General features: G+C 34.8%; 1 protein-coding gene across 2 annotated transcripts in view; it reads right to left on the minus strand.

Moving 5' to 3' along the window:
- Window positions 1-425: 425 nt before the first annotated feature.
- Window positions 426-17,223, minus strand: part of NUDCD1 (NudC domain containing 1) — a 34,116-nt gene continuing 17,318 nt past the window's right edge. For both annotated transcript variants that reach the window (XM_002200366.7, XM_072924939.1), the window contains 8 exons: window positions 15,747-15,932; window positions 13,851-14,031; window positions 11,249-11,434; window positions 8,404-8,611; window positions 6,224-6,368; window positions 4,805-4,930; window positions 2,929-3,088; window positions 426-1,279 (listed from right to left, as the gene is read on the minus strand). In XM_002200366.7, coding sequence (XP_002200402.5) covers window positions 987-1,279; window positions 2,929-3,088; window positions 4,805-4,930; window positions 6,224-6,368; window positions 8,404-8,611; window positions 11,249-11,434; window positions 13,851-14,031; window positions 15,747-15,932 — 1,485 coding nt within the window. In that variant the 3' untranslated portion in view covers window positions 426-986. The remainder of the gene's footprint in view (window positions 1,280-2,928; window positions 3,089-4,804; window positions 4,931-6,223; window positions 6,369-8,403; window positions 8,612-11,248; window positions 11,435-13,850; window positions 14,032-15,746; window positions 15,933-17,223) is intronic.

Below are 17,223 nucleotides of genomic sequence, written 5' to 3' on the forward strand. Positions count from 1 at the left end.
CATACCAGTTTGTTAAACCAAAGCATGCTCATTGGCCTGAGTGCTCTTACATTGCAAATATACCACATTTTGACTTAGGCATCACAGACAGAACAGTTAAGTGACAATGCAGCATTTACAGTGGCATCTGAGGCAGAAGCAGCACCTCCGAGTGTCCCATCCCAGGTTACAATACCAGTGCTTTTTCTGTCAGCCATTTTCTCATTGTAAATGAGTCACTTGAAATGAAGTATGAAGTCAAGTGAAAATGGCACAACTGAGAGTATGACAAGACCTTAACTAACAGCACTTGATCTATAATTGCCAGCTATATAGTGACCCTTACTTTGCTTCTGGAAAAAGCTACTAAAATGTATTCTAGAAATGTGAACAGACTTTACTGCAAGTATAAACAAGTCCCAAACCAATAATGTAAAATATGCAAATAAAGTAAAATTACTCCATTTTATTACCTGTATAAGAAACATAATACCCCATTCATTTCACTCACATTTCACTGAAAACTACTGAATGTCAAAATAGCAAATCATTTTTTTGGTCAACCGTATTTGAACTGGAGATTTTTTTTCTTTATGATACATTCTACTTGGCATATCATATACTTGTAACTCTTTATCTGACTACTTTTTTCATAGGTAAACAGTGGCATTTAGAAACAGTACTGAATTCTCAAAACTCAGAAGTAGCAAATGAAGTCACTTGGAAAAAGCAATGCATAAATCTATTCACCTATGCAATAGCAGCATCTGACAATTATTTTGACAAAGATGTTAATGCAGAAGACATTTTCCCATAGCTCTGAAAAAGCTTACTTCCAAGGCAGCAAAGTCAAAAAATGCACTTTCTTACAGAAAAATTCTAATGAGGAAATTTGATTCCCCTGTAAAACATCCCCTTTTTGATTTTCAGCAAATTGTACTGAACTTGTCAGATCATCAACCTGTAACAAATTGTTAACACAAACTACAGCAGAGCACACTGAATAATTAATTTCCAGAGTTCACCTTTATTAAAAACAAGGTTTTTGTTGTGAGGACAAATAATCTCTCACTCGTAGCTTGAAAGCCTAAGATAGGATCATTGGCTTCCAGGGTTGCTACCAGCTGCTTAGCAACCTGTCCTACTTGTCTTCCTTCCTTCCTGTTGTAGAGAACTGTGGCCAGAGGAGTTGGCTGGCGATAGATGAAAACTCTTCGCATGCACTCACAAAGAGCAGCGTAGGAGTAATCTGGAGCACAAGCCATGAACTTCTTGTCTTGCTTTGATGCTTGGACATAACCTGTATAGCCCAAAAGCAAGCAGAAGGGATAAGTAATATATGGGTTTCAAAAGAATTTTAATAGTTAATACTATAATAGTTAGCTTAACTGACTGATAAAAATGCAAGCTTAACTTAAAAAATAATATGCAATTTGTAACAGAAAAACCCCTAAAACAAACAACAACCAACAAAAAAAACTCCAATATCAACAAAAAAAAACCCCGAACTACCAAACCACTCTTATTACATAATCCAGTACTTTCTGAAGAGATGTATTAACCAGTTTAATACCAATATACAAGTCTCATGTACCTCATCTTAACTGGTGTTTTGGATACATATGTACAGCAAGATACTCTTCCTACATCTGGCTCCTTTCTGCCTCGCAAAGTCCTTCATTTTCTCAGCAGGCCACAGACATGGTCCATATGAGCAATCTTGGCCCAATATTAGCGGTCTAAGTAGAATAAATCTCTTCTCTCTCCTCATCTCCCACTGAATAATTACATTTAAAAATTTGGATTTCTGAGTCTACCTAATCTTGAACAGACACACATGTCTTCTGTTTAGAACTGACTAAAAAAAAAAAAGAAATTACTTTTCAACACACTGTAATTTCTGTTAATATTCACTCAGAAGGAAGAAGGCCCTCCCTTTTCCACTTTCATTACAGGACTCTAGTATCAAATTGACTCATTTCAGACTGATCTCCTTTCACACTTTTGTAAAGAGAACTGAGATGCAATTTTGCAAAGTGATCTGCCATCTTTCTGCAAGGTTATTTGTTTCACTTCTGTTGAAAAATGCATGCCAATGGTTATCACATGGGTCAACAAGACAGGAAAAATCTAAAGGTCACTTATTAAAACTCCTTACCATACATTACACACACCTAGACACATAATCAGTTAACTGCAGCTATTGCCTGATGATGTCTGTGTGAGTGTTACAGTGGTGATTATGCTTTTCAGTCTCTAACTCAAGGTCACTTACCCAAGGAGCTCTCCTTTTTACTAAGCAGTTCTGTGCTTACATCCTATACATGGTCTGAAAAGGCTTGTCCTCCTCCCAGGGCATAAACATCTCATTTCTATGTTATCTTATTTCTAAAATTAAGCTGCTGTCACTGTTGACTTTGTGTTAGAGATAGAAATGAGATGAGACACTTCTTTGTGCCCAAGAGCCGAATTTTTACTGTGCACAGCTCAGTTTTACATGGTATCAGAAGGCACTGTGTTTGCCTCTAACTGGTTAACAACCCACTGAAACTCACTTCACTGCTAGGGATATGGCCTCTGTGTGGTCAGTCAAACCTCCCCCTCTCTAGACAGGTTACATATTTCCTTCACGGATTCTCATGGGATAGACTTCTTGTTTTTATAGGTGCAAACTCTTCTTACAAAAATAGATTGCTAGGTAAACTAATTCTCATTCTTATGATTCTTTTCTTATGGGAACTTGATAGGCTAACAGCAAGGCCTAAACCATGTCTTACAAGGCCTCTCTTCTATAAGGTTTTACCGATATGCAACAAGCTACCATGATGCTTTAAACAGAATTATATCTTTCTATTCAGATTTAAGTAAGTGAAATATCAACATCAGCCAAACCAGCAGTATTCATATAGAAAAGTCTCAGAAGTGTGTGACACAGAGTTAATTTCTTACCTAAAGCATTAAAAGTTGCAATGTGTTCCCACATATTCTCTGGTTGGTCAGAGTGAGGCTGCCAGAGAAGAGCATCAACATCATGCCTCAGGCAGAAGCATGGCATTTCTTTGGGATTCACAACAACAGAGAAAAGATACTGGTTGCTTCCAAGATTAATCTGAAAACAAAACAAATGCAACATATTGATTCAAAGCATAAATAGCAGATACTGTTATGCATACTGCCAAGTTAGATGATCAACAGTTTTATGTTTGTTACTTGATGTTTGAAATCATTAAGCTGCATCCCACTGATCAACAGCTCAATACACCACAAGTGCCTTACATATTTCAAGGAGATACTATTAAGATTGTTGGAATAATATTCAGAGAAACATTATGTCCACTACACAAGCAAATGGGAATGTATTTTGCGCAGAAATAGTTTTCTAGGATAGATCCTAACCTGTAACTTCTCATGTTTCGAAAAAGATTCTCTCTAATTAATCACATCTGGTTTTCTGCAGGGCTAAGAGGGAAGGAAATAATGTCCCTCTCAGGTGAGAGATTGCAAGCACTGAAACAAGGATTGGATAGAATACTAAAATTATGAAATGTTGACATTTTTAAATTTACTTGCAAACAAGTAATTATTAAATTTCAGATCAGCACACTCTTCAATAAAAATGTTTGTAGGATTTGTGGGTAAAAAAGCTGTACCAGCCCCATTTCTGAAGGAAAACGCCCCATAATTGCTAACAAGAAACCCCAAACAACTTGAAAGGAGATTTTCACTAAATAAAAGTGAAATATATTCCTGTATGCTGAAAAAACTCATATTTCTACATACTCTAACAAGGATCAAAACTGCAAGTTCCCATAGAAGGGGCTGAATTTAGTTTTTCCTACCCGCTATAACTGTCCTTTGACCATAACATTTTAAACACATTACCCTTTGACTTACTTCTATGCCACCCATTTTAAGAACTCTTCACAAGCACCCTGGAGTTCAAACTTGCTTTACTATGACTTGTTTCCTGCTAGAAAGCAGCCTTTTGTGTTGCAGATGCACAAAAACATCCCTTTTGTGATGAGCTCCCGTTCCTTCTGATCTGTGGACTCTGGGGTATTTCTTACCCTTCAGTGTGAGAAGCAGTAGTTCAGACTGAGTTATTTAGAACTTTATCCAGTCTGGTGTTGAAAATCTCAAGGACAGAGCTTGCACAATTTCCTAGGCATCCCCAGTCATGCAACAACCAAAATGTAGTTTTTGCTTTCATGCAGTTAAAAAAAAAATAACCCAAAAAACACCATGACAATGAGTTAATCTGTAATGTTTTCATATGATTTTGTTGTTGCCAACTCTAGGCAACAGCCCAGATCAAATTCTAGCTTTCTGTTAGTCAGGGCTGCTTACAACCCAGATGAAGCCTGCTATTGAAGCATTTTGCCCCCCAGTCTACAATTTTTAGTGTGATTGACAAAGAAGTATTATAAAGTGATCTATGGTCCAGCTTCTTAGTAAAAAAGGTTAGGTTTCTACCAGGCTGTCTGAAAAATTACTGAGGAAAATACAAACTAAGTAATCTAAATAATTTTATGTCACTGAAAAAGACCCTTTCCTTACAATTATTTTGGTATAACTTTGGTTTTTCAAATGGCTCACTTGTGAAAGTGTATGTATTTTTTAATGAGAACAAAAGGAGCTTTGTTTTTATATTAAAATCGCATTGAAGGACACATATGACTTGACAATTTCTGTTGCTACTGTGATTTAATATTATGGGAGATAGTATGTGATTTCAAGAGTCTACAAATTTTTGTATTCATAATAGAGGTCCATTTCCAAACAAAAAATATTTTAAAGTATTTCCATAATAGTTTGCAGCACTTACTATATGAGTGACTTTCAAGGTATCACCATCAAATCTGCTCAAGCTTGCACCATCTTCAAGAAAAGCATCACATTCTTCTAACTCTTGAGCATTACAAGGTGGGTTTTCCTTTTCGGGGTTTGGATTCTGAAAAAAAGAATGAACTACACTGAAAATTGAAACTACTGGGAAAAAAAAAAGAATCCTCTTTATAATAAAAAAACAACCCAAAGAATAATTTAATGTGAATAATTATTTGCATATCCATAATACTGGAAGATTAAGGTATAATGTACTTACTCAAAATTAATAGAATAATTTCTGCTCTGGAGGACAGCAGAAGTGGTAGGTACAATAAAATCAATTTCAGTTTGAAGAAAGGTGCATAAGCCACTAAAACATGGACAATAAATTCCCTTCTCTAAGTAGCAAAAGCACACAATCCTGAAACCATATGCACATTTAGGAAATGTACATCAGTGTAAGCTTGTTTCATCTTGCCATCAGTAATGCTATTGAAAAACAGATTAATTAATTTTATAAGCAGCTCTAAATATATGACACATTTTCGTTTTGTTATTAATTTTAATTTATTAAAATCTATTCTAAATTAATGAAAACTTATGATTAAAAATCATCACTTTAAGATCAGTATGAAGTACAAAATAAAAGAAATTTAAAGTTAAAAAAAAATCTATAGTAAAAAGATATGCTACAATATCTTGCTCACAAATACTAAGGGAAAGAGGAGAGAAATCAGTCCGGAGTACTAAATAGAATTTATTTTAATAACAGTTTTCAGCCTTTTTAAAAACAAAGTAATAATCCAAACCTAGTATATCAAAAGCCACTGGGAGGCACACTTCACAAGTTTTAGATGAGATATCATTTTTTAATTAATCCAAGTATCAAGCAAATATCAGCTAAAAATTACATTTTAGTTTAAACAGACTTCCTGTATAACAAAAATGCCAGAAAGTTCATGAGTCATATTTATAGTTTCCTAAATTTTCCTTTTAAACATGTCATTTACACTCTGTAGGTCAAGTACAGTAACCCTAGCAAGACAGTAAAGAAGTTTTGCTAACCTATTGATAAACAAGAAACAGACATCTTTCAAAATCATTTAATTAATTGCTTTAAAACAAACTGGCACATCCTAAATGGTGGGAACAAAGTTTATTTTCAGTGTTAAATCAGGCTTCTGTTTGGTGCACAGACACCATCACAGAGGTTAAATTGAGTTCCCCTTGAAGATGGTTTTACTGTTCAAAGTGCATTCACAACTCTAGTGCCATTAGTTTGTTACAGTTTCAATTAAAAATGAATAAATAGTAAAAGAATTGATGAGCTGGGTTAATGCAGTGCAAATAAGGGTAGCAAGAAAAGGCAACATGCAAAAGCACAAGAATTTGAAGTGTTTGATTCTTGACTCTTTACCATTACTTCAGAGGTAAGATGCATCAGGCTTTCAGCTATTTCAGAGCATTGGGAGGGGTCCATAATTAATTCCCCTCTTGTGTCACCAACAATTAGCTCTGTCCACCGGCATCCCTCATTTTTCTTAATCAGAGAGATTTCCAAACTGAAATGCAAAAAGAAGACAAAGAGTAGCATGTGAAAACACAACATCCATTTGTCAGATTAGTGTACATAAGAACACTTCTCTTCAAAATGAATTAATAAGGAAAATCACATAACAGAAACCATTAGCATTCAAATTATAAAATAAACTATTCTAGAGAAAAACAGACCAAGGATGTGATTTCTAGTACACAAACCTTAGGGTTTTCAATGTAAGTGTAGTTTATCCTGAAACAGTCTCATTAAAATATTTAAAATATGGCAGGAAATCACTTGTAAAAAAATCTGCTCAAAGACTGTCAGAATTTTACTACAGAGGTTTATTTGTAACATAAGCAGTAGTTCTTAGGGCTAGTTAAGTGCATCCTACCTCTACATAACATTTGGGACAAAAAGATTTGTATTTTATACACCTCAGAAATAATACATCAACTAATTATCTATATTGTCTATCTAAAATAATATCTTAGAAGAGATAAGATTTTCATAACAAGTAAAAAAAAACCCCAACAACAACAAAGAGAACCCAGTATAATCACTAAACTATTGGGAATAACTAATTAAGTAAATGAAATAGAAGACACAGCCCAATGCACCAACATAGTAATTCTATTTAAATCCTGTGTTGGACAAACACAAAGACATAATGGTAAAACTGAAGTCAGTTTTATCATACTCACTTTTTAGATACATTTACAGGTTCTGCAGCAATGAAAGCTGTAGTGTTCCTGACAGAAAACCCTCTAAGTTACTCATTACTGCACCCTAGCAGTAACTATTTAGTGAACTCTGAAGCAATGACACTGGCCTTAGGAGCATCATACTTTTACAGAAGACATTTGGAGCAAGTTTTTGACTTTTAATCAATAGATTTATATCAGTGTTGCAGTATGAGTATTAAGAACTGAGTGCAACTTATTACAGTGAAATATGGAATTACCCTTTCTCATTAAAGTAAAAGCCTGATATTCATGCAATAACACTCACCAGAATGAGTAATAAAAAAATTAACTTATTCAGCTTATAAATAATCAAGATACTCAGTTATTTTTCAGCAGAAGGTTTTATTAAAAACCAACAACCCCACACATTTTAATCACAGTCAAATTTTAATAGACAGTAATAGTATAATCTATATAAAAACATTAGTCCCTCTTTTTTTTTTTTTTTTTTTTTGAGAACTACTGTCCTTTACAGTTAACCTTTTGGAAACTGCAAAAAGCCAACCTTATCACAACTTGAAGGGAAGCTTTTGTTTTAGATAAACAGCTATGAGCTGTTGAGTGGATCACCTGGTGGTGTTCATGTTTCTTCTTGAGTTCATTAAAGAGTGTGAATATCTCTGAGATAGCCAGACCATTGTGGGAAAGTGAATACATGGCTCAGCCCAGGAAGAGTATGAAAACTAGACAATGCACAAAGAAAAATCTGACTATATTTTAGGGAGCTCTGAAATCTTTTTTTGCACCCTCTCCATTCTTTCATATTTTTATTTCAGAATGAGAAAAGCACCTAAAAGTTACTTTTAAAATAAAAGCAGAAACATTTCTATTTGAGGTCTACACCAAGCTCACACAGATTCATTTTCTATAATGTACATAATATATAAATTTTTAGGAAAATATATTAAGGAATTTATAAGTCAAGACTAAATAATTTTGGTTGTATTATTACTAAAATGCTTGTCTGTGGAAAGTAGAAGAGAAACTAACACATACAACAAGGTACATTCAGACTAATCAATCCTGAAACATATGTTGAACCTACAGATCTATGTTTAACATTTTGACGCTAGGTGGGTTTTTTTCCTGGAAAATAACTGAAAAAGGAAGGGATTACTTTCACAATTAGATAAAGAAACAGTACTAAAACAGCAAAAGCCAGTGAACTGCTTTCAGCAGAGGAGACATTCTTGCAAGAAGGGACATGGGGTGTAGCATTAAATGAGAGCATCCCAGAAGGGCCAGAAGTTAGATATGGTGTATGTTTTAAAATCAGTTCCTATCAATAAAAAAACTAAAACATATATAGAATACCTTTTGTCCTCTCTAATTATCCATGTGCAGCTTTCGTGGTCCACAGATGAATGGAGCTTCCCTTCCATCAAAGGAGGCTGGTCTTTCAGTGTAACACATATATTATCAGGGGAAAAACGTATTTTTATGTCATCTCTGGTGATGTCTTGAGGCAGGTGAACTGTTATGGTCACATCATCTTCCGTCTGCTGCCAGTAGTAAAGAGGGTCTACAATTGGAAACATGCAGCAAAACACAAACTAAGTTACAAGGATTACTGGATTCCACAGCATTCAGTGCTGAGACACACGAAATGTTCTGAAAGTGTGTTTTTGAAAAAGTGGAAATTAACTTTTATTCTGAACAATTTACACAAAATATATTCTGAACTTAAAATGGAGAAACACCTTTTTAGTAATCAAGTCTGTTTTTGTCCCTCATTTGGAAAGTAATTTATATTCATGTCTATATTCAAATATGTTGATAGTTATACAATGGGCATTAATTATTACTGTTAAATTTACTGTAGTATTATGAAATTGGAATGCAAAATGTACTTAAATACAATGAAACATTAATGATTAATAATTTGGATGAGGAGACATCAGGTGCAGTATACTGAGACACTTGCACACATCCAGAGGAAGCAACGAGGCTGGTGAGGAGCTTGGAATACAAACCCTGTGAGGAACGGCTGAGGGAGCTGGGGTTGTTTAGCCTGGAGAAAAGGAGACTCAGGGGTGACCTTATCACTCCACAACCCTGAGAGGTGGTTGTGGTCAGGTGGGGGTTGGTCTCTTTCTCCAGGCAGAAGCTGACAGAATGAGAGGACACAGTCTTAAGCTGTGCCAAGGGAAATATAGGTTGCATAGTAGGAAAAAGTTTATTATGGAAAGAGTGATAAAGAAATGGAATTGTCTGCCTGATGAGGTGGTGGAGTCACCATCCCTGGATGTGTTTAAACAGAGACTGGATGTGGCACTCAGTGCCATGGTTTAGTTGAGGTGTTAGGGCTGAGTTGGACTTGATATTGAAGCTCTCTTCCAACCTAGGGATTCTGTGACAAGCCTCTGCCTGCTAGAAGTACAAATCATTCAGAGATATGAACACTTTTTTCTTATATAGCTATGCTGACTACTCAATAGAAATGATTTTATAAAACTAAGTAGTCTTAATCTGCCTCAGCTAATGGAGATGAAATATAACTGCTTGCCCAGAGGTAGTGGTTGACTTCTATTACTGTGTTTAGAAGCTGTCTGATTATTAAACTGCTAGAAGAAATGGCCTTTTAAGATAAATGCTTATACAAAAGGAAGGCTATGAGTGGGTAATACACAGAAAATACAAATACAGATGAATATATTTTCAAAAGAGCAATCTTTCTAATTTGAGAAAAAGTGAAGTATGGGTTCCCCTTGAAGGCCCTCAAGTTGTCACAACCCAACCCAGATTCCATTGATCAAAGCCTCATACCAGCAGCTGTGACTCTGGAAGGACTCTTGCACTGTTTTCTGTTGCCACAACTGCCCTGGTTGCAATGGATCAGTCACAGGTGCTATAATTATACTTCCCCAGAAACTATCACTGAGACACGAGAGCCTTTAAAATTGTGAACACTGACACAAACTCTGATATTAAAAGTCCATTTTACCTGCAATTTTATATAACCGTGCAAATAAAACTAGAGTCTACATTAGGTTCAGCAAAAGGCAAGTGCATTATGGTGCTCAGTGCACTGAAGAACTTCTTCACCTCAAGATTTATATGTACAGACTATTCTTAATAAAATTACAATATAACATAACATACAATAAAATATAATAAATATACAGCATAATATATTGTATATTTATCTACAATATATATGTGTGTATAAATATAATATATATGTATATATAATAAATATATGTTAAATATATGTGTATATGAATGATATATATAATATACATATGTGTATATATAATATATTAAATATATAAAAATATATGTATATATAATATATATAAATATAAATATGTATAAATATAATAAACATACAATAAAATATAATAAAACATACAATATCACATTTGTCAGTGTTTGACATTAACGCATTCCAGAAATTTGATCCTTTTGAATTGTTTTCCAAATAGATTTTCACACTATTGACAAAGATTGTGCTACTATCCTTCAGTTAGAATTTGTTCACTAACCAGTGCCTCATAGGCAGAAACAGAAACCAAATGTGAAACAATCCAACATAATTACATAAACATAGACATTATACAGCTTAGTGATACTCAGGAATAAACAACTATATTAATAGGTTTTTACATACTTAGTTTTGACTGCAAAGAAAAAGTAGGAATGCATTTCGTTGAAATTTTTCTGAACTGCTTTCCCACTGGAGAAAAGATAATTTTTTAGAGGAATCTCATTCCTTAAAAATATTTTTCAAAATAATTATATAAATTTTTAAAAGGCTGGAATAAATTACATATCAAAAAGCTTTCTGATGAGTAACAGTTTGGGGAGGTCCATGCCCCCCTCCCATCTAGAAAGACTGTCTTCTTAATTTGAGTACTTCAGAGAGACGCCTAAATTTAAGCATTAGCAATCCAACTAATAGCAAAAACTTGTTATATGTCTGTCTGCAAAATATCCCTTTCCTTAAGACAACAAAATTCTTTAAGGGTCTCCTATCCATAAAAAAGAACCTAATATAGGTTTATGCACAATACAACTTCCAACAGCAAAGGCAAACAAACAAACAAAATCAGTATATCCATAAGACAGATATTAAAACATTTATTGCTATAGTTTCCAAACAAATGCTAAACTAACCAGATTTGTCCTAAGTTAAAGACGAGAGCAGCCTAAGTCTTACCTTTCTTTTCATTTGATACTTTTGCTTCATGATTTTCTTCTAATTCGTCACTTTCACTTTGCAAAAATGTGAATGGTTTGTGGGAAACAATCATTAGACCATCCCCACTTGGCTCTATTGCTGCATAATGGGGGACTGATTTTCCTTGCAAAACTCTCCTTTTAATGATTTCGTATCTATGATCACCTATAAAATAAAATTTTAAAGTCATAATATATTTCTAGAAGACACATTATTATCTAAGGAACTCATTATATTGAAAAATATTATGCACTCCTACCTGTTAAATCACAGTACCATGGTTTCTATATACTAGATTAATCTAAAACTGCCTTTTATTATTATGATGTCTTTGCTGATCACAGCTAGCTCAGCACACTCTCTGTACAAATAATATTTTTCTTGTAGAGAAGATCAGAAGAAAGCTAAGCATGTCACAATTTCTGAATGCCATAAGGCAGCATGGTGTCTCCTCATTTCAAGCTTTTACAGCAAGTAGTATTCCTAAAAGTTTGGTTAATAAAAGAAAACCAGCTTTGAAAGGGTATACCTTTGTTACAGTCCTCCGAAGTACCACAGAAGATATGAAAAGACTTAACCACTGCCCCCATTCTGACTTATTTTCATGCTTCCTTTTTTTGTTCTTTGGTAACACAACAGTGGTGTGATCCCTTTGTCCAGTCTGCCAAACAGGGCAGAGATCTCACAGTTGTTGGTGTCAAGACACACAACCATGTTTTAAAGCTTTGCTTTGATGAAGCACAGATTTTGATAATTTAAGAAATGGCTTGTTGATTAACTACTTACTTTTATTAAAATCTGATTTGATAAACTGCATTCATAGACAGTTTCAAGGAAAGGCAAGCAACAGTAAATAACTACTGATGAAAGAGATTGTAGAGTATTTTAATTCCTCAAAACAGCTTTTATCTTTGAGACTGGTTCATACAGCAGTCTGATTTGTGACATATTCGTTTAAATGAAATAAAAAATTTATTTCTCTCTTCATAATTAAAGATTACTTTGAATTTTGTTATTTACATCTCTAGTGACAATAATTTCAAACATTTTTTGTTCCCTGGAAATGCTGGAGAACTGGCAAGACCTTTTGAAAGATTTTTAAATCCACTTTAATGGATTCCAAGAATATTTGTCCTAAGTTATAAAACACACAATGTAAAAAAGATTTTTTTATGAAAGAGTACAGTATTAAAAATATAATAAAAGTCTGTGTTGGTGCTCTCATGAGTAACAGTCTTCAGTTCTATACTGGCCATATTACTGATTTAGTTTTTCTTCTAAGTTATAAACAGTAGTGTTCAGAGGTTTCTTTCTATTGCTGAGCTTGCCACAAAAGCATAAGGCAGTTGGTCTCATGTGGCCTTCTGAGAAATAGTTCCATCATCAAAGGTTTCAACAGCAGGAAACAACTAAAGCCACTGAGGGCAACACAAATGGTGAAAGGTCTGGAAAGAATGTCCTGTCAAGACTAGGTGAGGACTTCAGGCTTGTCTAGGTTGGAGAAAATGAGGCTGAGGTGCAACCTACAGTCTTCCTAGGGAGAGGAAGTGGAGATGGGAATGCTGAGCTCTTCTTCCTGGTACCCAGGAACAGGACATACGGGAATGCACCAGATGAGGTTCAGACTGGAAGCATTTATTTCCTGGAACAGTCAAAGCCCCATCTGTCAGTGTTTAAGAGGCATCTGGACAATGCTCTTAACAACAGGCTTTAACTGGTCAGGCAGTTGGACCAGACGACAGTTGTAGGTCATTTCCAAATGAACTATTCTGTTCTATGCTATGTTATCCATAATATGTATGTTGGAGATGGAAGAACATTTGGCTAATAATATCACAGTACGCCTCAATGCTTTAGTTCAACTAGTTTAAAATCTTGTTTCTGTCAGTATCAAAATTTTATTTCTTGGAACATAATGAGTAAGACCATATCACAGTCATATCGAACATATAAAGTATCATTTGTAAAACTGTATTAGGATAAAATATTAATTAGTAAGTATTAATATATTAATGTGTTTTCAATGTGTTTGTCTAAAATTAATGGAATAACTTCATACTCTTATTGCAAGAAACCCTAAAATATGCCGTATTTACTTTTTATGCTATAGGTCTTACATTTATCTCATACTACTTCCAATCCCTTACATCATTAACTGGAAGCTAAAAAAAAACCAACAAAAAAAACCTGAACACCCATATCCAGCTGTACAATATTTTAAAAAATACAACAGACATTAGTTAGAAATTGTTCCGTATAACCTCAATTTTACAAGACCGAGCTAAACAGAAGTTGCATTTCATAACATTCAAGTAAAGTGCTATCTTGTTTTCTAATTGTCCTAATGACACAAGTGCAAAACTTTACTTCTTCTTGTTTTCCAAATTCTGTCAAAATTTAGGTCTATAACCAATAACTCGATCTCAAAATATAATAAAAAATTACCTATGTAAAATCTAAGCTGTGGAAAAGAAATATCAGAACATGTGGAAAAATAACTTCTAAAACAAAGAATAAAACACAACATTTTTATTTTTTTTTTAAACATTACTTACCAGTAATATAGATGCAAAACACTTACCCTCTTTTCCTTTTGCAATTGTAACCCATTCCAAAGTAACATGAAATCCACTTCCTTTTGTGTCTAGTTCATCTTTTTCTACCCTAAGCAGCAGCACAGCTACTGAATGTGCATCAGATTTTACAAATGAAACACTGTGTGCTACAATAAATGGACTTCCTAGTTCTTCATTAAACACAATCTAGAAGACAAAAACATAGTAAGAAGTCAGACAGTTAAAGCTGGAAGCCTTGCTCTTTTACAGAAAGCAGGGGAGGGTTTCAGGAATGTCAAATCAGTAACAGTTTGTCTCCCACAAATCTCTCTGCCCATATGAACCCACAAATGTCACACATTTCTGTTTCCTTCTTCTTTGGCTACCAAGCTACTGTACTGAAATATTTTTAAACGTTATTGTTTATATGGAACAATCATTGTAATAGCCCATTAAAACACAAAAATCGCCAAACCTATCTGCATTGTGGCCGTTTAGCACTGCAATTAACAGAGGTACAGCAACTAACAAGAACAAGAGGGTCTATAAACACTGCCTATCAACTGGGCAAAGAGTCTCACACTCAGGATGAAAATGCAGGCATTTCCCAAGGTTCTAGTAGCTAGTTCTCTAGCTACTTCAACATTCTGAAAATCTTTGTAGACCTTGACATATGCAAAGAAGACATAAAGGTCCAAAGCATCATTGCCAGTGTTCAATCATCAAACGTGCCATTATTTAGCTTTGCAAAGAGATCCCATTTTCCTCCTCTATGAAGTAAGAAACAAAATGCAATAACGAAAGGAAGGAGAATAATATTCATGTTCAGGAGAAGCTAGGGCTAGAAGTTCTTGACTTTTTATTTATGTACATGGATTAGAAAAGTCTGTCCAATATTTGAGTTAGGTAGGCAGAATAAATAACTATTACTGTCATACTGAAAGGCTATTAGGCACCACTGTGAATATAAAATGTCATTAAACATGATCTTAAAGTTATACATTTCATTAATTAATAAAAATAATTTCATTAATTTAATACAGAAAGACTCCATATCTTATAGCATGAAACATTTGGTACCTATAGCTGGAAGTCTAAAAACCATGTATTTAATCTTTTTTCAAAAAGTACTCATTCAGCAAAAAACTAAAGAAGATAAAACCAAAATGAATCCAAACAACAAAGAAGGAAAATAAGAAAATAAGCATTATTTGCTAGAAGATTAACACATGAAAATGAAAGAACAAATGAAAGAATAAATTACAAAGAATTTAAGATGCAGCAGTTGAATGAATATAGACTCAATCCAGCTGTTGTTATTGAAACCTGATAAAGTTTGAGGATTTATAGGGTTGTGACTAAACATTACTCTAAACAATTCTAAACCACTGCACGCTGTACATACTCAACAAGTCAATTTAAATGATGACAGAACCTCAGATACAAATCTTGTATTTTTGTTACACTGACAACTTCAATATAACTTATTTATGTGTCAGCATTCTCACACAGAATAAAAACTAGATGGTATTTATTACTAAGCATCTAGAAAAAGGATGATCAATTTCCTTTACTGAACTCTCAAAAGATGTAGAGAAAGGAGCTAATCCATCATGTTGAAATCTTCCACTTCAGTATATACATCTATGTTTCTGTCAATACTAAAACATCTGTGGTTTATTAGGAAACTACCCTCTAATAAAGAAAACAGATACAAAATGCAGGCACTTTTTACCAGCTTCACCTTCATAAACAGAGGAACTAATCACAGAACATGAGACTCACAACTTCAGGCAGAAATGCAGCAATTGTATTTGTTATGTCCAAGCAGGATAACAATAATCATTATTAATGCAGTTAAATAACTTTGATAGGGATATATATATAGAGCTCCTAAATATATTATTTATTGCAGGACATACCTCCCACTTTTCAGTTGCACTGCTTCCACGCTTGCCTGATTTAATTAAATACAGTCTTCCTGTACCATCAGAAAGGGTAACCCATGTGGAGGATGAGAAATGCATTGAGGCACAAAGGCGATTATCACACGCAGTCAAGTCTGTAGGTAGCCTGAAAACTTCTCTTGGTTTTTGTAGAGCAGTGTCCTATAAACAAATAGTAATGAACTAAGACTTTATGAAGTATTTATTAATTCAGTAAATATTAGAGGCAAATTAAAAATAATAAATCTCAGTAGCAATGTACCAGTGTTGTGTATCATTGAGCATATTTGGAAAAAAGTGGGCAGCAAGCATAATTCCCACATATGTGGAAAAGGTGGTGGAAATTCATCAAAATGGCTTCTATGAGTGTTTTCTAATTGATATTTCAGTGCTCTTTTTCTTCAATTTTAAGCAGTAACTATATTTTGCATTAGAAAAGGCTTTTATTTCCCCCTAGCATTCCTATATAATAATCACTTACCTCAAATAATTCTAGTCCCAGGAAAAATGTGGAGACTTAAAAAGAAAGAAAGCCACAGAATTGTACTCAAACTAGTACATAAAACTCACCTGTAAATTTAAAAGAATTTTAACTTACTCTGTTGCACAACTGACAAATATAATTTCTCAGTTTTTCTAGAGTGGTCACTTTATTCAGTAAGTTAAAAGAAGTAATACCTATGATTAGCCAGCAAAGAAAAGCTGTGCTAATTTCTACGACATTTTCAGTAACTTTTCTATCAGATTATTATACTATGAAATCAAATCCAGTCGGTGGCCAGTCACTAATGGTGCTCCCCAGGTCTTAGTATTGGGGTCAGTTCTGTCTAATATTTTTATCAATCATCTGCATGAGAGATTTGAGGGCATCCTCACTCAGTTTGCAAAAGACACCAAGCTGGGCTGGAGTGCTGATCTGCTGGGGGGTCAGAAGGCTCTGCAGAGGGATCTGGACAGGTGGGCCAAGGCCAACAGTATGAGGCTCAATATGGAAAAGTGCTGGGCCCTGCCCCTGGGTTACAACCCCAGGCAGCACCACAGGCTGGGGGTAGAGTGGCTGGAAAGCTGCCCGGTGGAAAAGGACAAGGAGTGCTGGCAGACAGTAGCTGAACACAAGCCAGCGTGTGCCCGGGTGGCCAGGAAGGCCAATGGCATCCTGGCCTGTATCAGAAATAGTGTGGCCAGAAGGATTAGAGAAGTGACTGTCCCCCTGTAATGGACACTGGTGAGGCTGCACCTCAGGTCCTGGGTTTAGGTTTGGACCCTGCACTATAAGAAACATACCGAGGGGTTGAAGCGTGTCCAGAGAAAGGCAATGGAGGTGAGAATGGATCTGGAGCACAACTCCTATGAGGAGCAGAGCAGCTGAGGGAGCTGGGGTTATTTTGCCTGGAGAAAAGAAGGCTCAGGGGACCTTGTGGTTCTCTACAATTACCTGAAAAGAGGTTGTAGC

Source organism: Taeniopygia guttata, chromosome 2 (assembly GCF_048771995.1).
Source record: "Taeniopygia guttata chromosome 2, bTaeGut7.mat, whole genome shotgun sequence".
Taxonomy (NCBI): Eukaryota; Metazoa; Chordata; class Aves; order Passeriformes; family Estrildidae; genus Taeniopygia; species Taeniopygia guttata.